The sequence below is a fragment of the Moschus berezovskii genome, chromosome 7, assembly GCF_049115385.1.
Source record: "Moschus berezovskii isolate FMDL1 chromosome 7, NW_MosBer_1.0, whole genome shotgun sequence".
Taxonomy (NCBI): Eukaryota; Metazoa; Chordata; class Mammalia; order Artiodactyla; family Moschidae; genus Moschus; species Moschus berezovskii.
The window spans coordinates 13,271,044-13,296,607 of NC_142466.1; the positions used below are offsets into that span (position 1 = coordinate 13,271,044).

General features: G+C 41.8%; 1 protein-coding gene across 1 annotated transcript in view; it reads right to left on the minus strand.

Moving 5' to 3' along the window:
- The window catches only part of MTMR9 (myotubularin related protein 9), a 63,995-nt gene extending 38,718 nt beyond the window's left edge, over window positions 1-25,277 (minus strand). The window contains exon 1 of the mRNA XM_055428045.2: window positions 24,693-25,277. Within this exon, the coding sequence (XP_055284020.1) occupies window positions 24,693-24,874 (182 nt within the window). The 5' untranslated portion in view covers window positions 24,875-25,277. The remainder of the gene's footprint in view (window positions 1-24,692) is intronic.
- Between the last annotated feature and the right edge of the window lie 287 nt (window positions 25,278-25,564).

Here is a 25,564-nt window from a genome sequence, read left to right on the forward strand (position 1 = left end):
CTATTTCCTTAGATGCAACAATATTGAAATTAAGCCAACTAATAACTCTATAATGCCCTCTAAGAGCGCAAATAAAAGGAAGAGTCACACATCTCACTTTTACATCAAAAGTTAAAAAACATTAAGCTCAGTACGGAAGCCATGTCAGTTGAAATAGGCCAAAAGTTAGGCCTCTTATGCCAAATAGTTAGCAAGTTGTGAATGCAAAGGAAAGTCCTTGAAGGAAATTAAAACTGCTACTCCAGTGAAAATAAGAATGATAAAAAAACAAAAAAAGCCTAAGTGCTGATAGAAAGTTTTAAGATCAACCAGCCATAACACTGCCTTAAGTCAAAGCCTAATCCAGAGCAAGGCCCTAACTCTAATTCTCTAAAGATGGAGACAGGAAAGAAACCTATGAAAGAAAATCTGAAGCAAGCAGAGGTTTGTTCATGAGATTTAAGGAAAGAAGCTGTCTCCATCACATAAAAGGAAAGCAGCAAGTGCTGATGTAGAAGCAGCAGCAAGTTATCCAGATACAGTTAAGGTAACTCATGAAGGTGGCTGCATCAAACAGATTTTCAATGTAGACAAAACAGCCTAGGGCTTTCCTAGTGGCTCAGTGGTGAAGAATCCACCTGCCAATGCAGGATACACGGGTTCGATACCTGGTCCAGGAAGATCCCACATGCTGTGAAGCAACTAAGCCTAGGCACCACAACTACTGACCCTGTGCTCTAGAGCCCGGGAGCCACAGCTATTGAGCTCAAGTGCCGCAACTACCAAAGCTCGTGCACCCTAGAGCCTGTGCTCCACAGCAAGAGAAGCCCCCGCAAGGAGAAGCCCGTGCCCCGCAGTGAAGAGAAGCCCCTGCTCGCCGCAACTGAGAAAAGAGCAGCCCGACAAGGAAGACCCAGCACAGCCAAAGTAAATGAAACTTTTTTAAAGACAGTCTTATATCGGAAGAAGATGGCATCTAGGACTTTCAAGGCAGAAAGAAGTCAATGCCTGGCTTCCAAGATTTTAAGGGCAGATACACTCTCTTCTGAGGGGATAATGTGGCTGGTGAATTAAAGCTGATGCCAAAGCTCATTTACCATTTCCAAAGTCCTAAGGCCCTGAAAAATTATGTTAAATCTACTCTGCCTGTGCTCTATAAATGGGACGACAAAGCCTGGATGATAGCACATCTGTTTACAACAGGGTTTACTGAGTATGTTAAGCTCACTGTTGAGATCCATTCAGAAAGAAAGATTCTTTTCAAAACACTACTACTCACTGACAAGGCACCTGGTCACCTACTATCTGACGGAGACATACAATGACATATACGTTGTTTTCATGCCGGTTAACACAATGTCCCTTCTGGAGACTGTGGATATGACTTGATTTTCAAATCTTATTACTTAAGAAATATATTTCATTAGACTATAGCTGCCATGCATAGTGATTCTTCTAATGGAACTGGGCAAAGTAAATTGAAAACCTCTGGAAAAGATTCACCATTCTAGATGCCATTAGGAATATTCGTGCTTCACGGGAAGAGGTCAAAATATTAACATTAACAGGAGTTTGGAAGAAGTTGACTCTAACCCTGATGGATGATGTTGAGGGGTTCAAGACTTCAGTGGAGGAAGTCACTGCAGATGTGGTGGAAATAGCAAGAGAAAGAGAATTAGAAGTAGCATGTGAAAATGTGAATGAACTGCTGTAGTCTCATGATAAAACTTTAATGGATAAAGAGTTGAACCAAGTGTTTTCTTGAAATGGAGTGTACCCCTGGTAAAGACTGCTGAAATGACAACAAGGAAATCTGAATATTACATAAGCATAGTTGATAAAGCAGCAAGAAGGTTTGAGAAGACTGACTGTAATTTTGAGAAAAGTTCTGCTGTGGGGAAAAATGCTATCAAACAGCACTGCACGCTTCAGAGGGATTGTTCATGAAAGGAAAGAGCCCATCAATGCGGCAAACTTCACTCCTGTCTTAATTTAAGAAATTGTCAGAGCCACCTCAACCTTCAGCACCCACCACTCTGATCAGTCACGGTTCATCAGCACTGAGGCAAGACCTTCCACTGGCAAAAAGGTTACAACTTGCTGAAGGCTCAGATGATGACTGGCATTTTGTTTAGCAATAAATTAAAATATAATTTTTTCAGATATAACGCTACTGCACAGTTAACAGACTACAGTATAGTGTATCACAACTTTTATATGCATTGGGAAACCAAAAAATTCATGTGATTTATTGACGTAGTCTCCAGACTACCAAACGTGCATCACCTCCGCTGTGTGCCTATATTCAATGTCCTTCTCCCTTATTAGTTTAATGAAGGAAGAACCTCATGCCTCCATCAATAAAATTTGAGCCATGAATTACTTAAAGTACATATATTAAAAATTTTTTTAATATATAAAGTCATTTACACTAGGCCAATTCATTTAGTGGAGATTATTAGGAGTCTTACTTTAAAGAATAAGAAAAATAAATCTGTAGTTGATGTATTAAGTGTTTGTATAGAGATATTTCTGAAGCATAGAAAAATTGTTCATTTCAGATTTTACTTCCTTCCAAATTTGCAACAGCTGATTTGAAAAATAAGTATTTTTTTTCCCCAGTCTTTAAAACCTATTAACTTGCAATATCTATTCTAAGTCAAGGAAAACTTCAGAGTAAATGCCATATCTAATCATAAATGTTGTTATCAGTAAGTTCTGAATAAACTTATTTTACCTTAGTTTGGATTTTTGTCTTCCTTTTCCTGTTGTTTTCTTTTGTCCACACTTTTTGATAGTTCTGATTTTCCTTTTGCGTTGCCACCAACTGCCCCAATTCTTTCGCATTAAAACTTGTGAATATTCCCTAAACTATGATTTCTTATATTGATCCAGAACTGATAATTTTATTTATACTGTGCCTAATTTAGGAAGAAAACTCCTATAGCTACTCTTCCTGAATTCTGTAAATACCCCCATGCCCAAGATCACTGCACTGTGAATTTGGATAAGCGAAAGTTATCGACATGGGTCAAATCCTAGCAAAGAAAATTCCATCAGATATCCACAACCGATCAACACAGTGGAATGCCTCTTATAAAGTATATTCTGAAAGTTCATATTCTTGTCACTTCCACTTCTGGCAAAGTTTGAATTTCAGGGACCATATCTACCCTAGTACCTGAAACAACCAAAATAAGGAGGCAAAATATAAGGCAGAACTGTTTTTAAGATGCTGAACATCGAACAACAATTTTTAAGACACTGAACAAAGATGTCTGGGAGATGAGAAGCAAGATGAGTCTGATGACTGTCCCCATGCACTGTTCTGAGAGTTTCCAAGTTAGAGTGAAGGGAGAGACGATTTGGGTGGGGCTGAGAGTCTGAGAAGACCATCTATATTAGGAAAGATGGAAATTAATGAAGAAAATTTGGGTCTCAAATTAGTGGCCTCAGATTCCACTATACTAGAAATACACCAGCAAGTTGAATCCAAAGCAGAAAATATTAAATAACAAAGATAAGAGAAGAAAAAATTAATGAAAGAGACGAGAGAAGATTGTAGGGAAAAACAAAGCAAAAATGACTGCTTCAAAAGATCATTTGAGAGTGATAATCTTCTAGGCAGACTGATCAGGAAAAAAGAAAGTCACAATCTAACAATGTTAGAAATGAGAGCGGTTACATCACATAGACTCTGCAGACACTAAAAAATACTAAGGGAATATCAGGAACAATGTTAGCACCAGGAATAATGCTAAGACTTCACTGTCACCGCTTCTGTTCAACACTGTGGGACCAGGGCCTCCACGGCGGTCCGGTGGTTAAGAATCTTCTTTGCAATGCAGGGGACACTAGTCCGACCCCTGGTCTGAGCAGACCGCGCATGCTGCGGAACAGCTAAGCCCGGGCACCACAGCTAGTGAGCCCGCGCCCTGCAGCCCGTGAGCCATGACTGCTGAGCCCAGGTGCTGCAGCCACGGAAGCCCGAGCGCTCTGGAGCCTTGTGTTCTGCAAAAAGAGAAGCCTGTGCACTGCACTGAAAGGGAGGCCCCTCTAGCTGCAACCAGAGAAAGCCCATGGGCAGCAACAGAGACCCAGACCAGCCAAAAAACATTTTTTTAAGATTTTTTAAAATAAAAACATTGTACTACCGGTTACACCCAGTGCTACAAGGCAAGAAAACAAGATAAGTGGCATCTAGGTTGAAATGGAAGAAACAACACTGTTTTTACTTGTGGATAACAACTGCCTATTTAGAAAATCTGAAGAAAATTATTTTTAAAAAAGCTATTTGAGTAAATGAATTTAGTAAAGCTGAAGGATACAAAAGTACACAAAATCAATAGCCTGCATATCAACGGCAGGCTAGTAAGCAAATTGTTCACTCTCTCTAGAAATAAGCTGGCTTCCCAAGTAGCTCAGTAGTAAAGAATCGACCTGCCAAGAAGGAGACATCAACCTCTGGGTCACGAAGATCCCTTGAAGAAGGAAATGGCAACCCACTCCAGTATTCCTGCCTGGAGAATGCCATGCGCAGAGGAGCCTGGTGGGCTGCAGCTCATGGGGTTGCAAGAGTGGGACACGACTAAACAACAACAAAACAACTATAACAAAAGAAATTAGCTAACCTTGAGAGTGTAAGCCCTAAGATGACAATGTATCATAAAATACAGAAAGTTAAAAACTTGATGAATACAAATAAGGAATAGGAAGTTGAAATTTAAAAAATACCACTTGAAATAGCATCAAAATATGAAATGCATAGAAGAAATTCTAACAAACAATTTAAAAGACCTAGAGTGAAAAATATAATACAGGTGGGCTTCCGTCTATGGGGGTCACACAGAGTCGGACACGACTGAAGTGACTTAGCAGCAGCAGCAGCAGCTGAAAAATATTTGAGACCTAAATAAGATAAATGGAGTAACAGATTTGTTCATAAGTCAGAATACTGAATATTAAGATGTCAGATGTTAGTTCTCACCAAGTTCATTTATCAACAGATTCACTACAATCTGGATCAAAATCACAACTGGCTGGGACTTCCCTAGTAATCCAGTGATTAAGAATCTGCCTGCCAGCGCAGGGGCGATGGGTTCAACTCTGGTCCAGGAGGATCCTCACATGCCATGCAACTGCTAGGCCAGTGGGCCACAGCTACTTAAGTGAGCAGTGACTGCAGCCACGGAGTCAAAAGATGCTTGCTTCTTGGAAGTAAAGCTATGACAAACCTAGTCAACACAGTAAAAAGCAGAGACATCACTTTGCTGACAAAGGAACGTATACTCAAAGCTATGGTTTTTCTAATAGTCACATACAGATGTGACAGCTAGACGGTAAAGAAGGCTGAGTACTGAAGAACTGATGCTTTCAAACTGTGGTGCTGGAGAGGACTCTTGAGAGTCTTTTGGTGAGCAAGATCAATCCAGTCAATCCTAAAAGAAATCAGTCCTGAATATTCATTGGAAGGCCTGATGCTGAAGCTGAAGCACCAATACTGTGGCCACCTGATGTGAACAGCTGACTCACTGGAAAAGTCTCTGATCCTGGGAAAGAACGAATGCAAAAGGAGAAGGGGGTGATAAAGGATGAGATGGTTAGATAGCATCATCGACTCAATGGACATGTTTGAGCAAACTGGGAGATACTGAAGGACAGGGGAGTCTGGCATGCTGCGGTGCATGGGATCACAAAGAGATGAACGTGACTTAAGGATAGAACAACAAACTATCCAACAACATATTAAAAGGATCACACACCATGCTCAAGTGAAGTTCATCCCAAGAATGCACACATTTTTCAAAATACACAAGTCAATCAATTTGACATACTATGTTAACAAATGAAAGAATAAAAATCATATGGTCATTTCAACAGATCCAAAAAAAGCTTTCTGACAAAATTTAGCACCCATTTATGATAAAAACGCCAGAAAATGGGCACAGAGGGGACCTACCTCAACATAATAAAGACCATATATGACAAACCCACAGCGAACATCATTCCCAAAGGTGAAAAACAGAAATGAAAGCATTTTCCCTAAGATCAGGAACAAGACAAGGATGTCCACTCTCACCACTCTTATTCAACAGTTTTGGAAGTTCTGGCTCCGGCAATCAGAGAAGAAAAAGAAATAAAAGGAATACAAATTGGAAAAGAAGAAGTAAAACTCACTGTTTGCAAATGACGTGTTACTATACACAGAAAATCCTAAAGATTCCACCAGAAAACTACTGGACCTCATCAATGAGTTGGATAGTTTCAAGATAAAAATTAATGCACAGGGCTTCCCTGGTGGTCCAGTGATTAGGAATCCATCTGCAATGCAGGTGCCACAGGTTCAATCCCTGGTCCAGGACGGTCCCATGCATCATGGAGCAACTAAGCCTGTGCACCACAACTACCAAGCCAGCACTCTAGAGACCGCAAGCCACACCACTTGAGTCCATGCAGTGCATCAACTGAAGCCCATGAGCCGAGAGCCTAAGCTCCAAAACAAGAGAGGCCACTGCAGTGAGAAGCCCATGCACTGCAATGAGAGAGAGCCCACAGCAGCAGCAAAGACCCAGTGCAGGCAAAAATAAATAATGAGTGCACGGAGAGTGAGGTTAAGGAGACAATCCCATTTACCATCACAACAAAGGAATAAAACACCCACGAACAAATCTACCTAAGGAAAGAAAAGACCTGTACTCAGGAAACCACAAAATACTAATGAAAGAAATGAGAGAGGACACAAACAGGTGAGAAAATATACCATGACTAATGCCGAAGAATTGATGCTTTTGAACTGTGCTGTTGAAGACTCTTGAAAGTCCCTTGGACTGCAAGGAGATCAAACCAGTCCATCCTGAAGGAAATCAGTCCTGAATGTTCACTGAAGGACTAACTGATGCTGAAGCTCCAATTCTTTGGCCACCTGATGCAACAAACTGACTCATTATAAAAGACCCTGATGCTGGGAAAGATTGAAGGCAGAAGAAGGGGACGACAGAGGATGAGATGGTTGGATGGCATCACCGACTCAATGGACATGAGTTTGGGCAAGCTCTGGGAGTTAGTGATGGACAGGGAAGTCTGACGTGCTGCAGTCCATGGGATCACAAACAGTCGGACTCAACTGAGCTAAACTGATACTAACCAAAGCCATCTACAGATTCAATGAAATTTCTAACAAAATTAATGGTAGTCTTCAGAGAGCTAGAACCAAAAAATTTACAATTTGTAAGGAAACACAAAAGACCCCGAATAGCCAAAGCAAAGCTGAGAAAGAAAAACAGAGGTGGAGGAATCAGGCTCCGCAATTTCAAACTACATTACAAAGCTACAGTAATCAACAGTATGGTCCTGGCACAAAACCAGAAATATAGACCAATGGAACAAGACAGAAAGCCCAGAGATAAACCTAAGCACCTATGGTCTAGAACACTCCCTAACACCATACACAAAAATAAACTTAAAATGGATTAAAGACCTGAATGTAAGATCAGATACTACAAAAATCTTAGATGAAAACAGAAAAAAAAAATCACTCTTTGACATAAATCACAGCAAGATCTTTTTTGACCCACCTTCTAGAATAATGAAAATAAAAACAAAAAATAAATAATTGAGACCTAATTAAACTTAAAAGCTTTGGCACAGCAAAAGAAACCATAAACAAGAAGAAAAGACAACCCTCAAAATGTGAGAAAGTTTTTGCAAACAAAGCACTGACAGTAATCTCCTTATATACAAACAGCTAATGGAGGCTCTCTCTCTCTCTCTCTCTATATATATATATATATAATAATCCAATCAAAATGGGCAGAAGACCTAAACAGACATCTCTCCAAAGAAGACACACTGATAGCTACGAAACACAAGAAAAGATGCTCAACATCACTAATTATTAGAGATATAGAAATCAAAACTACAATAAGGTATCACACCTCACATCAACCACAATGGCCATCTTCAAAAAAATCTACAAACAATAATGCTGGAGAAGGTGTGGAGAAAAGGAACCCCCTTACAGTGTTGGTGGGAATGGAAACTGGCACGGCCACTGTAGAGAACAGTATGGAGGATCCTTAAGAAACTAAATACAGACCTACTATATTACCCAAGAATCCCACTATGAGGCAGATACCCTAAGAAAAACATAACCCCAAAAAACATAAGCATCCCAACGTTCACGCAGATGTAGCACTATTTACAATAGCCAGGACATGAAAGCAACCAAGATGGCCACTGAGAGATAAATGTATAAAGATGGTGTGGTACAAATAAACAAGGGAATATTACTCAGCCATAAGATGGAATGAAACTGAGTCAGTTCTATCAAGGTGGATGAACCTAGAGCCTGTCATACAGAGTGAAATGAGACAGAAACAGAACAACAAACATTGTACATTAATGCATATATAGGGAATCTAGGAAAATGGTATTGCTGAACTATTTGCAGGGCAGGAATGGAGGCGCAGACAGAGAATGGACTCGTGGACACAGCCGGGAGAGGTAACAGCGGGGACAAACTGAGAGAGTAGCACTGACATATACATGCTATCGTGTGTAAAACCAGCCAGGAGGAACCGCTCTAAAGCGCAGGGAGTGCAGCTCAGTGGTGCTCTGGGATGGCCCTGGAGGGGCGGGGCGGGGTGGGAGGGAGGGTTCAACAGTGAGGGGGCATAGGCATACACATGGCTGATTCATGCTGTACAGCAGAAACTAACACAACATTGTAAAGCAATTATATTCCAATAAACGAAAAAATAAATACAAAACAAAAAATAAATTCACATTCAACCACTCTGTTGGTCCAGTGATTAGGATGTTGTGCTTTCACTGCAGCAAGTGCAGGTTCAATCCCTGGTTGGGGAACTAAGATCCTACCAGCTGCAGAGCGGACCCAAAAATAAATAAGTAAATTAAAAAAAATTCACAAGGAAGTGCAAATGACTTCAAATAACCAAAACAAGTATGAGTAAGAACAAAATTGGATATCTAACACTGTGTAATTTAAAGATACTTTAACCTTGTGGCAGCAATGGCATCAAACAGATCAACACATTAGAGAAGAAAGTCTAGCAATGTATTCCTTGACACATGGACAGAGGAGCGCAAAACAGCTCACTGGGGAAAGGGCAGGCTTCCCAAGAAACGGTGCCACAGCAATGAGATAGCTATACGGAGAAAGACTCTGGATCTTTAGGAACCATACACAAAACCAACTAAAAGTGGATCATATATCCAAAACCCTAAAACTATAAAGTTTCTAAAAGAAAACATGGGAGAAAAATCTTTGTGACCTTTGGTTAGGCAAAGATTTCTTAGGTAAGATATCATGAGCCCAGTCTACAAAAGAACCATAAATTGTGTATCTTTAAATGTTTGCTCTCTGAAAGACACAGTTAAGGAGAATAAAAAGACAAACCACAGATTGAGAGAAAACATTTGTGAATCTTATATTTGATAAAGGACTCGTACCACAATATACTTAAACAAAAACCTCATAACTCAGTAAAAGCAAAGGACTCTGGAAGACAGTGGAATCAGAAGTTTAAGAATCTCTCTTCCCACCTGTATAACAATTGCACTGCCAGAATCTCTCTGATGTAACTACTTTGGAACTCTCATGTCTATTAAACTTCTAGGGAAAGACTTGGATAATAAATTGCAGTTAGTTTTGGATAAATTCAGCTCTTAATAAAAGAGCAGCTACCCATCCCCCACCCCTAGCCAAGTGGCACGCAGCTGTGTACATTTTCCTAGAGCAACACTTCATAGGAGCCAAGATGGGAAGAGAGGACCCTGTTCTTCAAACACCAGAGATCTGTGCTATGATCGCTGAATGCTGATTCTGATCACAGAGGTGCAGAGAGGCAGGCAGCCACTGTTGCAATTCCTGCATTGCTGTAAGCTGCCCGCACCTCCAATCGATGACTTCCAGCGGATTTAGACAGTCGGCTCTCTCCTCACTTGTCTTCATTCTTCACTTTTCCTTTCAGGAACCAGACAGTAACAATCAGGACATTCGAAAACAACATTTAGGGAAAATTAAGAAGTAACTGTGACTGAACAAACCCAGGCTCAGAAAAGACCTGAGAAAATCTTAACTTTATACCTCAGGCTGATCCTTGGCATAGACATCCCATAACAGTCAAAAAAACAAAAACAGTAAAGAAAAGAAACCCCCCCAAACAAAAAACATCAAAGGAAGAGGGAAAATCTGATCTCCAGAGTTACCATAGGTTCAAATGTCCAGTGTTGAGCAGAGGAAAAAAAAAATCACAAAGCAAGAGAAATAAACAGGAGTGCACGGCCCGTTCAAAAGGTGAAAATAAATCAACAGAAACTGTCTCTGAAAAAGACTTGATAGAAGATGATGTATTAGACAATACTAAAATAACAGTCTTAAAGATGCTCAAAAAGCTAAAGGAAAATGTGGGTAAAGTCAAGAATATTAACGTGTGAACAAAACAGAAACATTGATAAAGAGATAGAAAACCTAAAAAGAAACCAAAAAATCCTGGAGCTTAAAAGTTTTAAGAACTGAAATGAAAAGTTCATGAGAGGGATTCAAAAGCAGATTCAAATTATCAAGTGTGAAGAACAGAAAGAAAAAATTTTAAAGAAAAATGAACAGAACCTAAGGGACCCATGAGACACCAACAGGCCGACCAGCACACACACAGTGGGAATCACAGAGAGAAAAGACAGGAAGGGGGCAGAGAACATCTGCAAAACAATGGCTGAAAACCTCTCAAATCTGATGAAAGGCATCAATATAAACAGGAAGCTCAATGCAGTCCAGGTAAGATTAACCCAAAGAGACCCACAACAAGAACTCAAGAACCTGGGACCCAGAAGACAGTTGGCTGATATATTCAAAGTGTTAAAGGAAAAACTGTCAACTACATATCTGATAGCCTGCAAAACTGTCCTTCAAAAGTGAGGGAGAAATTAAGGCATTCCCAGATAAACAAAAGCTGAAGGAGTCTCTGACCACTAAACTTGCTCTACAAGAAATGCTCATGGGAGTCCGGCAAAGTGAAATGAAAGGGCACTAGACAGCAACTTGAAGCTGTATGAAGAAATAAGATTTCAAAAAGGTAAATACACAGGCAATTATAAAGGCAGTATTACTGTAACTATGGCCTGTAACTGCATGTTTTATTTTATACATGATTTAAGAGACCAGTAACATTGTCTGGAGAATCCCAGGGACAGGGAAACCTGGTGGGCTTCCGTCTGTGGGGTCACAGAGTCGGACAGGACTGAAGTGACTTAGCAGCAGCAGCAGCAACATTGTAACAACATTACAGCAGCAACATTATGCCCTCAGGCTCAAAGCATAAAGATATAATTTTATGACATCCATGGAAAGGGATGGGGACAGAGCTATAAAGGAGGAGACTTTCTATTTTTTGAAGTGAAGTTGGTATAAATTCAAATTAGAGTATTTTAACTGTAGGATGTTAAATTTAATCCCCATGGTAACCATAAAGAAAACAGCTACAGAATAAACACAAAAGTAAATGAAAAAATTTTATACAGTTCATTGCCATAAAATCAACTATACACAATAAAAGATATTAACGCAGGAGAGGAGGGACCAAAACAGCTTTAGGGCATATGCAGAACAAACAGCACAATGACAAACAATTAACCACAATGCAAGAGGATTAAACTCTTCAAGTGAAGGACAGATGCTGACACAGGGGACAAAGACACGCGGTCCAACCATGTGCTCTCACAAGAGGCACATCTGTGATCCAAAGAGACAGACAGGTTGAAATTGAAGGAATGGTGGAAAAAGATACTCCAAGCAAACAACAACCAAAAGGCAGCAAGGAAAGATAATACTTCTTACTCCAATACTAGAAAGAATAGTTCATAAATCAAAAATGGTTATATGAGACAAGGGACATTACTAATAAAAGGTTCAACACAACAGGAAAGTGTAACAATTATAAACATTTACACATCTAATGTAAATGGAATCCTTTATTACATGTAATGTAAGCCTTTGACTGTGTGGATCATGGATCACAATAAACTATGGAAAATTCTGAAAAGGATGGGAATACCAGACCACCTCACCTGCCTCCTGGGAAACCTGTATGCAGGTCAGGAAGTAACAGTTAGAACTGGACATGGAACAACAGACTGGTTCCAAATAGGAAAAGGAGTATGTCAAGGTTGTATATGTCACCCTACTTTTTTAACTTATATGCAACGTACATCATGAGGAATGCTGGGCTGGAAGAAGCACAAGCTGGAATCAAGATTGCCGGGAGAAATATCAATAACCTCAGATATGCAGATGACACCACCCTTATGGCAGAAAGTGAAGAGGAACTAAAAACCCTCTTGATGAAAGTGAAAGAGGAGAGTGAAAAGGTTGGCTTGAAGCTCAACATTCAGAAGACAAAGATCATGGCATCTGGTCCCATTACTTCATGGGAAATAGATGGGGAAGCAGTGGAAACAGTGTCAGACTTTATGTTTTTGGGCCTCCAAAATCACTGCAGATGCTGATTGCAGCCATGAAATGAAAAGACGCTTACTCCTTGGAAGGAAAGTTATGACCAGCCTTGATAGTATATTAAAAAGCAGAGACATTACTTTGCCAACAAAGGTCCATCTAGTCAAGGCTATGGTTTTTCCAGTGTTCATCTATGGATGTGAGAGTTGGACTGTGAAGAAGGCTGATTGCCGAAGAATTGATGCTTTTGAACTGTGGTGCTGGAGAAGACTCTTGAGAGTCCCTTGGACTGCAAGGAGATCCAACCAGTCCATTCTAAAGGAGATCAGTCCTGGGTGTTCATTGGAAGGACTGATGCTAAAGCTGAAACTCCAATACTTTGGCCACCTCATTCGACGAGCTGACTCACTGGAAAAGACTCTGATGCTGGGAGGGATTGCGGGCAGGGGGAGAAAGGGACGACAGAGAATGAGATGGCTGGATGGCATCACCAACTCGATGGACATGAGTTTGAGTGAACTCCAGGAGTTGGTGATGGACAGGGAGGCTTGGCATGCTGTGATTCATGGGGTCACGGAGAGTCGGACATGACTGAGCGACCGAACTGAACACATCTAATGAAAATCAAATATACAAAGCAAAATCTGACAGAAGTAAATGGAGAAGTACTTCTACAATAATAGATACCTTAATACCTCACGCATAATAATGGACAGAACAAACAGATATATATAAGGAAACAGAGGACTTAATACAATAAACTAACTTGAAACTAACTAGACCCAGCAGATATACACAGGCTACCCAACAGGATACACACACACACAGAAAATTTCCCAGGATAGACTATAAATTAGGCCACAAATCAAGTCTCAAGATATTTAAAAAGACAGATATGGGGGCTTTCCTGGCAGTCCAGTGGTTAAGACTGCCCTCCATTGCAGGGGGCACAGGTTCAATCCCTGGTGGGGAAACTAAGATCCTACATGCCACAGAGCATGGTCAAAAAAAAGAGACATTAAACAAAGTGTCTTCTCTGACCATATGGGATGAAGTCAGAAATCAGTAACAAAACCCAAGCCTCAGTAAATTTAAGAAAACTGAAATTATATCAAGCATCTTTCCCAACCACAATGCTATGAGATTAGGTATCAATTACAGAAAAAAAAAAAACCCCAAAACTGTAAAAAAACAAACATATGGAGGCTAAACAATATCCTTGTAAATAAGCAAGAGATCACTGATGAAATCAAAGAGGAAATAAAAAAGTACTAAGAAATAAATGACAACAAAAACATGATGACCCAAAACCTATGGGCTGCAGAAAAAGCAGTTTTAAGAGGGAATTTTATAGAATATAACCCTACCTCAATAAAAATATCAAATAAACATCCTAGCCTTACACCTAAAGCAATCAGAAAAGGAACAACCCCCCTCAAAAAAAAGTCAGTAGAAGGAAAGAAATCATAAAGATTACGGCAGAAATAAACGGAAAAGAAATGAAGAAAACAGCAAAAGATCAATAAAACTGAAAGCTGTTTTTTTGAGAAGATAAATAGATAAACCATCAGCTAGACTCCTTAAGAAAAAAAGGAATAAGACTCAAATCAGTAAACTCAGAAATATGAAAAAGGAGATTACAACTGACACTGCAAAATACAAAGAATCATAAGAGACGACTTTCAGCATATGGACAACTTGGAAGAAATGTATACATTCTTAGAAAAGGACAACCTTCTAAGACTGAACCAGAAAGAGAAAATACGAACAGATCAATCATAAGCACTGAAATCAAAACTATGATCAGGACTTCCCTGGTGGTCCAGGGGTTAAGACTCACACTCCCAATGCAGGCAGCCAGGGGTTCGATCCTTTATCAAGAACTAGGTCCCACATGCTGCAACTAAGACCCAATTGAGACAAATTAATAATTAAAAAAAAAATACTATGATCAAAAATCTTCCAACAAATAAAAGCACAAGGCCAGACTGCTTCCCAGGAGAATTCTCTTAATATCAAACATTTAAAGAAGAGCTAACACCTATCCTTCTTAAACTCTTCCCAAAAATTGCAGACAAAAGAAAACTTCGAAACTCATTCTAGTAGGCCACCATTCCCCCTGATACAGAAACCAAAGATATCACACACAAAAAAGAAAATTACAGGCCAATATCACTGATGAACATAGATGCAAAAATCCTCAACAAAATACTAGCAAACAGAATCCAACATCACATTAAAAAAGATCATACACCATGATCAAGTGGGGTTTATCTCAGGGTTGCAAGGATTCTTCAATACACATGAATCAATCCAAGTGACATACTATATTAATAAACTGAAAGATAAAAACCATATGATAATATTTTGATAGATGCAGGGAAAGACAAAATTAAACACCCAGTTACGATAAGAACTCTCCAGAAAGTGGGCATAAAGGGCGTCACCTCAAATAATAAAGGTCATATACAACAAATCCACAGCAAGCAACTTGTTCAATGGTGAAAAACTGAAAGCATTTCCCCTAAGATGAGGAAAGACACAAGAGTGTGGATTCTTGTCACTATTATAATATAGTCTTGGAAGTCCTAGCCACAGCAATCAAAGAGAAAAAAATAAAAAGAATACAAACTGTAAAAGAAGAAGAAAAATGTCACTGTTTGCAAATGACATGACTATACACAGAAAATCCTAAAGATGCCACCAGAAAACTACTAGAGCTAATCAATGAGTTTAATAGTTACAGGATACAAAATTAATACACAGAAATCCCTTGCATTCTTACACAATAATAATGAAAACTCACAAACAGAAATTAAGGAAACAATCCCATTTATCATTGCAACAAAAAGAATCAAATACCTAGGAATAAACCTACCTAAGGTGATGAACAGGGAGGCCTGGTGTGCTGTGATTCATGGGGTTGCAAAGAGTCGGACACAACTGAGCAACTGAACTGAACTGAACTGAAGGAGACAAAAGCCTATACACAAAAAAGTATACGACAATCAGGAAAGAAATCAAAGACGACACAAACAGATGGAGACACAGCACATGTTCTTGGATTAGAAGAATACTGTGAAAATGACTATCATACCCAAAGCAATCTACACATTCAGTACAACCACTATCAAATTACCAATGGCATTTTTCACAGATCTAGAACAGAAAGTTTTACAATTTGTATGGAAACCCTGAAGAGCCAAAGAAATCTTGGGAGAGAAAAAACAGAGCTGGAGTAATCAAGCTTCCTGACTTCAGACTATACTACAAAGCTGTAGTAATCAACAGAGAACAGTAATAGCACAAAAGCAAAAGTATCAATGCAGATAAATAGAAGCCCAGAGACAAACCCACGCACGTATGGCACCTTATCTTTGACAAAGGGGGCAAAAATATACAATGGAGAAAAGACTTACTCTTCAATAAAAGGTGTTGGGAACACTGGACAGCTACATGTAACAGAATGAAATGAGAACACTTTCTAAACCCTACTCAAAAACAAAATCAAAATGGATCAAAGGACTAAACGTAAGGACAGACTCTATAAAACTCTTAGAGGAAAAAAAAAGGCAGAACACTCTTTGCATAAATCATAGCAAGATTCCCTTGACCCATACCTTCCAGAGTAACGAAAATAAAAACAAATAGTATATAATTAAACTTAAAAGCTTTGGCACAGCAAAGGAAACCATAAATAAGACAAAAAGACAATTCTCAGAATGGGAGAAAATAACTGCTAACAAAGCAACTGACAAAGGCTTAATCCCCAAAATATACAAGCAGCTTATAAAGCTCAGTTTCAAAAAAACAACCCAATAAATAAATGGGCAAAAAATTTAAATAGATGTCTCTTCAAAGAAGACATACAGACGGCCAACACATGAAAAGATGCTCAACATCACTCATTATTCAGTTCAGTCGCTTAGTTGTGTTCGACTCTTTGCGACCCCATGAATCCCAGCACGCCAGGCCTCCCTGTCCATCACCAACTCCCGGAGTTCACTCAAACTCATGTCCACTGAAACGGTGATGCCATCCAGCCATCTCATCCTCTGTCGTCCCCTTCTCCTCCTGCCCCCAATCCCTCCCAGCATCAGAGTCTTTTCTAATGAGTCAGCTCTTCGCATGAGGTGGCCAGAGTATTGGAGTTTCAGCTTAAGCATCAGTCCTTCCAATGAACACCCAGGACTGATCTCCTTTAGAATGGACTGGTTGGATCTCCTTGCAGTCCAAGGGACTCTCAAGAGTCTTCTCCAACACCACAGTTCAAAAGCATCCATTCTTCGGCGCTCAGCTTTCTTCACAGTCCAACTCTCACATCCATAGATGAACACTGGAAAAACCATAGCCTTGACTAGATGGACCTTTGTTGGCAAAGTAAGGTCTCTGTTTTTAATATGCTGTCTAGGTTGGTCATAACTTTCCTTCCAAAGAGTAAGCGTCTTTTAATTTCACGGCTGCAAACACCATCTGCAGTGATTTTGGAGCCCAGAAAAATAAAATCAGCCACTGTTTTCACTGTTTCCCCATCTATCTGCCACAAAGTGATGGGACTGGATGCTATGATCTTAGTTTTCTGAATGTTGAGCTTCAAGCCAACTTTTTCACTCTCCTCTTTCACTTTCATCAAGAGGCTTTTGAGTTCCTCTTCACTTTCTGCCATAAGGGTGGTGTCATCTGCATATCTGAAGTTATTGATATTTCTCCCGGCAATCTTGATTCCAGCTTGTGCTTCATCCAGCCCAGTGTTTCTCATGATGTACTCTGCATATAAGGTAAATAAGCAGGGTGACAATATACAGCCTTGACGTACTCCTTTTCCTATTTGGAACCAGCCTACTGTTCCATGTCCAGTTCTAGCTATTGCTTCCCGACCTGCATACAGGTTTCTCAAGAGGCAGGTCAGGTGGTCTGGTATTCCCATCTCTTTCAGAATTCCCCACAGTTTGTTGTGATCCACACAGTCAAAGGCTTTGGCATAGTCAATGAAGCAGAAATAGATGTTTTTCTGGAACTCTCTTGCTTTTTCCATGATCCAGTGGATGTTGGCAACTTGATCTCTGGTTCCTCTGCCTTTTCTGAAACCAGCTTGAACATCTGGAAGTTCACAGTTCACATACTGCTGAAGCCTGGCTTGGAGAATTTTGAGCATGACTTTACTAGTGTGTGAGATGAGTGCAATTGTGCAGTAGTTTGAGCATTCTTTGGCATTCCCTTTCTTTGGGATTGGAATGAAAACTGACCTTTTCCAGTCCTGTGGCCACTGCTGAGTTTTCCAAATTTGTTGGCATATTGAGTGCAGCACTTTCACAGCATCATCTTTCAGGATTTGAAATAGCTCAACTGGAATTCCATCACCTCCGCTAGCTTTGTTCGTAGTGATGCTTTCTAAGGCCCACTTGACTTCACATTCCAGGATGTCTGGCTCTAGGTGAGTGATCACACCATCATGATTATCTGGGTCGTGAAGATCTTTTTTGTACAGTTCTTCTGTGTATTCTTGCCATCTCTTAATATCTTCTGCTTCTGTTAGGTCCATACCATTTCTGTCCTTTATCGAGCCCATCTTTGCATGAAATGTTCCCTTGGTATCTCTAATTTTCTTGGAGAGATCTCTAGTCTTTCCTATTCTGTTGTTTTCCTCTATTTCTTTGCATTGATGGGTGAGGAAGGTTTTCTTATCTCTCCTTGCTATTCTTTGGAACTCTGCATTCAGATGTTTATATCTTTCCTTTTCTCCTTTGCTTTTTGCTTCTCTTCTTTTCACAGCTATTTGTAAGGTCTCCCCAGAGAGCCATTTTGCTTTTCTGCATTTCTTTTCCATGGGGACAGTCTTGATCCCTGTCTCCTGTACAATGTTAGAAACCTCCGTCCATAGTTCATCAGGCACTCTATCTATCAGATCTAGTCCCTTAAATCTATTTCTCACTTCCACTGTATAATCATAAGGGATTTGATTTAGATCATATCTGAATGGTCTAGTGGTTTTCCCTACTTTCTTCAATTTAAGTCTGAATCATTATTAGAGAAAAGCAAGTCAAAACTGTAATGAGGTATTACCACACACCAATGAGAATGGCCATTATCAAAAATCTACTAACCATAAATGGAGAGGATGGAGATGCCCTGCTGATGTGAATGTAAACTGATACAACCACTATGGAAGACAGTATGGAGGTTCTTTAAGAAACTAGGAATAAAACTACCAGCAATCCCACTACTGGGCATATACCCTGGGAAAAATCATAATTGAAAAAAACACGTACCCCAATGTTCACTGCAGCACTATCTGCAATATCCAGGACACAGAAGCAACCTAGATGTCCACCAAGAGATCAATGAACAAAGAAGGTGTGTACACATACGCAGTGGAATATTATTCAGCCATAAAAAAGAATGAAATTGGGTCATTTGTAGTGATGTGGGTGAACCTAGAGTCTGTCATACCGAGTGAAGTAAGTCAGAAAAGAGAAAAACAAACACTGCACATTAATGCATATATACAGAATCTAGAAAAATGGTACCTATTCGCAGGGCAGGGATAGGGATGCTGATGTAGAGACTGAATATTTGGACACAGCAGGGGGAAGGAGAGGGTGGGACAAACAGAGAGGACAGCTGACATACATGCACTACCAGCGTAAAGCAGACAGCTCGGAGAAGGCTGTCAAAGAACACAGGAGCTCAGCCTGGTGCTCTGCCAGCCCTAGAGGGGTAGGACGGGGGTGGGAGGAAGACTCAAGAGGCAGGGATACACAGATACTTAGAGCTGATTTATGTTGCTGTTCAGCAGTAATTAACACAATATTGTAAAGCAATTATACTCCAATTAAAAACTCTCAAATTGTGAAAATTAATAAATTTTTAAATAACCAACAGACCAAAGAACAAATCACAAGGGAAATTATAAAGTACAGACAGAAATGTGAAAACAAAAATACAATATTACAAACTTATGGGACGCAGCCAAAGCTTTATATATTACATATACATATATGCATAAAACCGCTTGATGTATGAAAAATCAGTCAAGGATAGGTTGTCAGATGATGGTTTTAGGAAAACTGGCTTGCTGTATGGAGGAAAAAAACAAAGTTGGATTCTTATCACACTTGAAATGAATGTAGAATCCAAATGGATTAAAGATCTAAAAATGAAGGGTAAAACTAATATGGAAGAAAATCTAGGAGAATATCCTAGTAATCCTGAAATAAGGAAGGACTTCAGTAACACTTAAAAAGCACAAACAACAAAATATTGATAAATTTTGCATTAAAATCCAAGACTTCTCTTTAACAAAGGGCACCACCCAAGAGTCAACAAATGGGTGAGATATACGGAGAAGATATTTGTAACGTGTAAGTGAAAAATCAACATCTACAGAATACATAAGGAACTGGCTGGAACAAAAAAGAGAAAAACCCAGTCTTTAAAAGTGGGCCACGGAAATTCACAGGCAATCCACAGAAAGGCGAAAAAAATTTAATGATCTGCTAACAAATCATTGCCCTTCTACAATCTATTTTCTGCCAGCAACAAGAGTCATCTTCTAGAAGTCCATCAACTGCTACACTTCCAAGGTTTCAGCTCTCCAAGGCTCCCCGTGAAAACCATCACAGTGGGCATATCAGGCCCTACACAATCTGGCCACTGCTGATCCCACCCAACCACAGTTTCTGCGGTCTCCCTGTGCTCACTGCCCTCCTGCCACACTGGCCTTTCTTCTTCCTCCTTCATGCCAGCCATGCTCCTGTCTCAAGTCTCTGCATTCACACTCTACTAGGAAATACTTAAACTCACTGGTAATAAGAGAAGCACAAATTAAAACAAAAGAGACACCATTTCCCAGTCATCATATTGGCAAAAGCTTGAAGAACAACAATACCAAATGTTGGTAGGAACATGGTAGAAATAAGAATCATGGTGGGAGGGCGAAGTGGAACAGGCATTTTGGAAAGCCATCTGGCATTCTCTGTGAGTTGACCCATGCATCGGCTTTCTGGCTGAGCCCACCCTAGGCATGGTCTGAGAGAAACTCAGCTGAAGACCCTAAAGGGACCTGAGTGAGGACGTTTACCAGAGCTGTTAGATTGTAGGGAGCTGGAGATTGGGGGGTGAAGTGGACCACTGTAGGCACTTTGGATGGTGGGCTACGTCCATGGGGTCACAAACAGTCAGACACAACTGAGCGACTGAGCCCAGCACAGGCACTTCGGAATTTAGCACTGCGAGCAGAAGCAGTGAGACAGCTGTTCAGTTCAGTTCAGTCGCTCAGTCATGTCTGACTCTTTGCGACCCCATGAACCACAGCACGCCAGGCCTCCCTGTCCATCACCAACTCCCGGAGTTCACTCAAACTCACGTCCACAATATGAAGGGAACCGGGAAAAAGGGTACTGAGTTAAACTGCTGAGAAACAGAACAAGATCTGCGCCATAACCCTACCTCGGTAAAGTAAACTCATGCACGCACACACAACAGTGCTCCACAGCTTACAGTGATATGCGTGCATCCGAGGGCGAGCCGCAGCACTGGACACAGCTGCCTGCAGCGCTTGAGGACCAGCGGAAAGAGAGACACTTAGGCTGAAGAAGACCAACAAGGACAAAAAGGCTGTGACGAGCCAATCATGAAAATGGTGGGCCACCAACCGAGCAGGAGTGACTCAGCTTTCTCCCTAAAAATAGAAGAGAACTAGAATTGCAGACCCTGTGCGCAACCTTGTCTGAGGAAGGGAGTAAATAAAATTCTGTGTGCACTGTACACGAACATACTCTACAAGCATGTCAAACACTCAAATGTAAGCTAATACTGGATATGAGAGGGGCTTTCTTCCTCATGTGAAAGCACTGAGGTGCGGGGAGGTTGAGCAGTTCGCCCGAGGACACTTAACTAATGAGAGGCAGAACTGAAGGAGTCAGTTGCACTCCTGCTCTTCCTCTCACATCCCATGTACAAATTCACAGCAGCTAAACCTTCGAGATACATCCAGGACTTCCCTGGTGGTTCAGTGGTCAAGAAGCGGCCTTCCACTGCAGGGTCACGGCTTCCATACCTGGTCTGGGGAGAGTCCAAGCGCCACAGAGCAACTAACCCTAAGCGCTGCAGCTGCTGAAACCCGTGTGCCCTAGAGCCCACGCTCCACAACAGGAGAAGCCACGGTGAGGAGAAGCCAGGGCCCCGCAACCAAGAGGAGCCCATGGGCGACAGTGAAGACCCAGTACAGCCAAAAATTAATAAACTGACTAAAGTATACCTCAAACCTGACCACTGTTGATCACACTACTTCTGCTTCCACTCGACAGTCACCACCATCTTTTACCTGAAGTACCCAACAGTATATCCAGGTCTTCTGCTTCCACTCTTGCCCTTCTACCGTCCATTTTCTGCCAGTAACCAGAATCAACTCCTAGAAGTCTATCAGCGGCTACACTTTCATCTTGCAGCTCTGCGAGACTTCCCATGAATACCATCGCAGCGGCATCTCAGCCCCGCATGGCCTGGCCACTGCTGACCCTCCAGCCAGGTTCTGTGGGCTCCCAGTGCCCCGGGTGCCCCACCCCGTGCTCACTGCCCTCCGGCCACACGGGCCTCTTTGTTCTTCCTCCCACGTGCCAGGCGTGCTCCTGTCTCCAGTCTCTGTATCTGCATTCCCTTCGGCTGGAAGGCTCCTTCCTCCGATACTCAGGGCAGGCTTCCTCCCTTCATTTATTCAAGTCACTTGTCCTCTCAAACATTCCTTCTAAACACACTGCCTCCAGGCATTCTCCATCCTCACATCTTCCTTTTTTTCCTCCCTGGCACTTATTACCTGACGCTGTTACGTATTTATTTGTTGATCTATTTGAATGTCCATCTCCTTCCCAGTATACGAGCAACAACTTTTTTTGAAAGCAACAACTCAACAAACTTGGATCTTACCACTGAGCTCACGCTCTTTCCACCACATCATGCTGCTTCCCAGGTAAAAGTGTGTACAATCTGTCATTTCTCTACTAACAGATTAAAAGGTCCTTATCTTAAACTTTCATTTAAGCCCAGCCAGGCCCAGCTGTGGTAAATGCTACGTAAATATGAAATGATAAGACAGAAAACAAACCACAGGAAGAGATAAAAAGAAAGAACAGAGTTGATGGCATGCAGAGACTCTAATTTGTATTCTGTGTCACCACTCTCCACTCAGTGGTCAAGTCTTTTATTTCCTAAGTGCCTATCTGCCCATGCCACAGATGGGAGCTTTGATGGAGACAAAAATTAACCAAATTCCTACCCTGGCTTCAAGGAGCTAACACATACATAACTATCAAAACACAAATTTTAACAAATATTTATGAAAGCGCTATATTTATGAAAGAGCTAAAGGATTTCAAGGGGAGAGGAATTACTTTTAGTTGTGTGAAAGGGGTGGCAGATTAAAATGGTTAAATTGAATATTGATAGATGAAGAACAGCTGGATGATAGCCTATAAACCTCCTGCAAGGCAAGAGGTATATTTTATTCATCGTGCTGTCTTTAATGTTTCACAAAATGTCAATGAATGTTTCACAAATTTGGGAGGACCAAGCATTCCAGGCAGAAGGAAGAGCGTCAGTAAAATACAGAGGTGAGAGAATGCAGGACATAGATAATCAAAACAAAAAGTGAGGACTGACTGGTAAAATGGGTTCAGAAAAGAGAATGGCAAGAACTGAACAGGGAAAAGTAGATTCCGGCCAGAACAAGGGTTGCCATTCATGACAGACTAAGGGGTCTTCCCTGGTGGCTCAGCTACAAAGAATCTGCCTGCGATGCAGGAGAGGAGGGCTCCATCCCTGGGTCTTCAAGACCCAGGCAATCCACTCCAGTATTCTTGCCTCAGAAATCTCATGGACAGAGGAGCCTGGTGGGCTACAGTCCATGGGGTTGTAAGAGTCAGACTTGATTGAGTGACTAAACCACCACCACCATGAAGGCACAAAGGGAACACTGAAAACTTCTACACAGGAGAGGGTGCTCTCAGGAGTCAAACAGAAGTCTGCTGCTTCAAAATAAATCTATCATCACTTCACTCATATTGTTTAACTTCCCCTATTAGAAATAATTTTCTTTTAAGGCATAACCACTTTGGAAATCTTCACTTCCAAATTCTCCTGCTGCTGCTGCTAAGTCACTTCAGTCGTATCCGACTCTGTGTGACCCCATAGACGGAAGCCCAACAGGCTTCCCCCATCCCTGGGATTCTCCAGGCAAGAACACTGGAGTGGGATGCCATTTCCTTCTCCAATGTGTGAAAGTGAAAAGTGAAAGTGAAGTCGCTCAGTCGTGTCTGACCCTTAGCGACCCCACGGACTGCAGCCTACCAGGCTCCTCCATCCATGGGATTTTCCAGGCAAGAGTACTGGAGTGGCTTGCCATTGCCTTCTCCGAAAGAGCTAACCAAAAAAACTACTGTCATTCACTTACACTTTAGTGTAAGTTGGATGACCAAGTTACCTTCTGGCTAAAGTACACAAAATCATTGGGGAAATGGTAATTTTGACTACAGATGAACTATAACTTTTAGCCTCTTTAGACACTACCCTGGAAAGAGAGCCTGGGGTGCAAAAAAAAAAAAAGTCAATTAATTAATACCTTTGTTTAAGAGCTTATTCTGTTCTTTGCAAAAGCACAGGAGAGTAAAGAAAATAAAACACATTCTAATCTTCCAAAATGGGAAGTCTTAAATTGATGATCCAGAAGGTAAGAAACAAGGAGAAATATGATAAACTGAACATTTCCGAGAGGAGGGGAGAAGTGAAAATTAATGAAATTTAGACACTATATACTGAATTCTTTCAGTTTTCCTCGAAAGTTGCAAGTAAAGCCTTTGTAATCACATTCACTCACAACTTCATGAACTATGATGGGCAATTAACATTCAAGGAATATGATGGTGCAAGGAAAAGAAATTCAAAATGAAAACGTTGCAAATCCATCCAAACAGTGTTATGTACCAAAAATGATTCATGGGGTCGCAAAGAGTCGGACACGACTGAGCGACTGAACTGAACCAAAAATGATAATCAGACTGAATGGAAACCCGGTATCTCAACTGGATGGTTTCAGCTTTCTAAAACTCAAACCCTCGGTCTAGGCCAGAGCGAGGGTCGTTCTGCTGACTGGTTGGGCGAGGGGACACAAGGAAAAGGCTAGGACGCGTTTCCGCAGACAAGCATCTGAGTTGCGCGCAGACAGGGGATGGATGGGACCAGCACTCACCGCTTGTCAATGGCGTCGATGTTTGAATGGAGAAGCCACAGCTCCTCTGTGTTGTCCTGCCGGGAGGACAGGATCAGGTGGTGGCCAGTCAGACACAAGGTCCCCTCGACGGCCGGATAGAAAGGTCGGTGCAGCACCACATTATCCACCCGAGGGGTCTTGATCAGCTCCGCAAACTCCATGTTCTCCAGCGGCCGGAGCCAGGGGACTGCGGAGTCCCAGAGGCGCAAGGCGGTTCCACCGCTCCTGGGCTGAAGGCACTGATCCCGCGCCCAGCAGGCAGGAGGGGCGGGACCCGGGCTCCGAGGCCGCGCCCCGCCCCAGGCTGGGGTGGGCGCGGCGAGGCCTCTGGCCGCTGTCACCGGCCGGGGGGAGGCCCGGGCTGGGCCGGGCTGGGCGCCTCGCCCGCACCTCTAAGTAACCTCGGGCCCAGGGCTTGGGCAAAAAGAACGCTCTGCGACAGGCCCAGCCGCTGCCGCCTCCACCTTGAGATCTGGCTTCGGGTAGCCAGGCTGAGAGAAGGAGGAGGCCGCCCCAGGGCCACTTTCCAAGTCCAAGACGCTAAGGACTCCTGGCGGAAGTAGCTACTCACAGCGGGAACTTACAGCAGCTCCGGGCGGAAGCAACGAACTGAAAACAGGAAAGACGGGACAGTCCAATCCAGAAATTGGTCCCCACCGAGGTGCGAGGAGAATGTCTCCGGAAGCACAGCAGGAGTCGAAGATTTGTGTTCCTACCAGAAAAAGCTCTGCCTGCATGCCCACTGCTGCGCCCGGTGCCCCTGCAAATAGTCCATATGAGAAAACGCAGGCGAAAAGGGAACGAGGGGAGGAGGTCCCTGAGCTGCCTGCCTCCACTTGAGCAGGAATCCC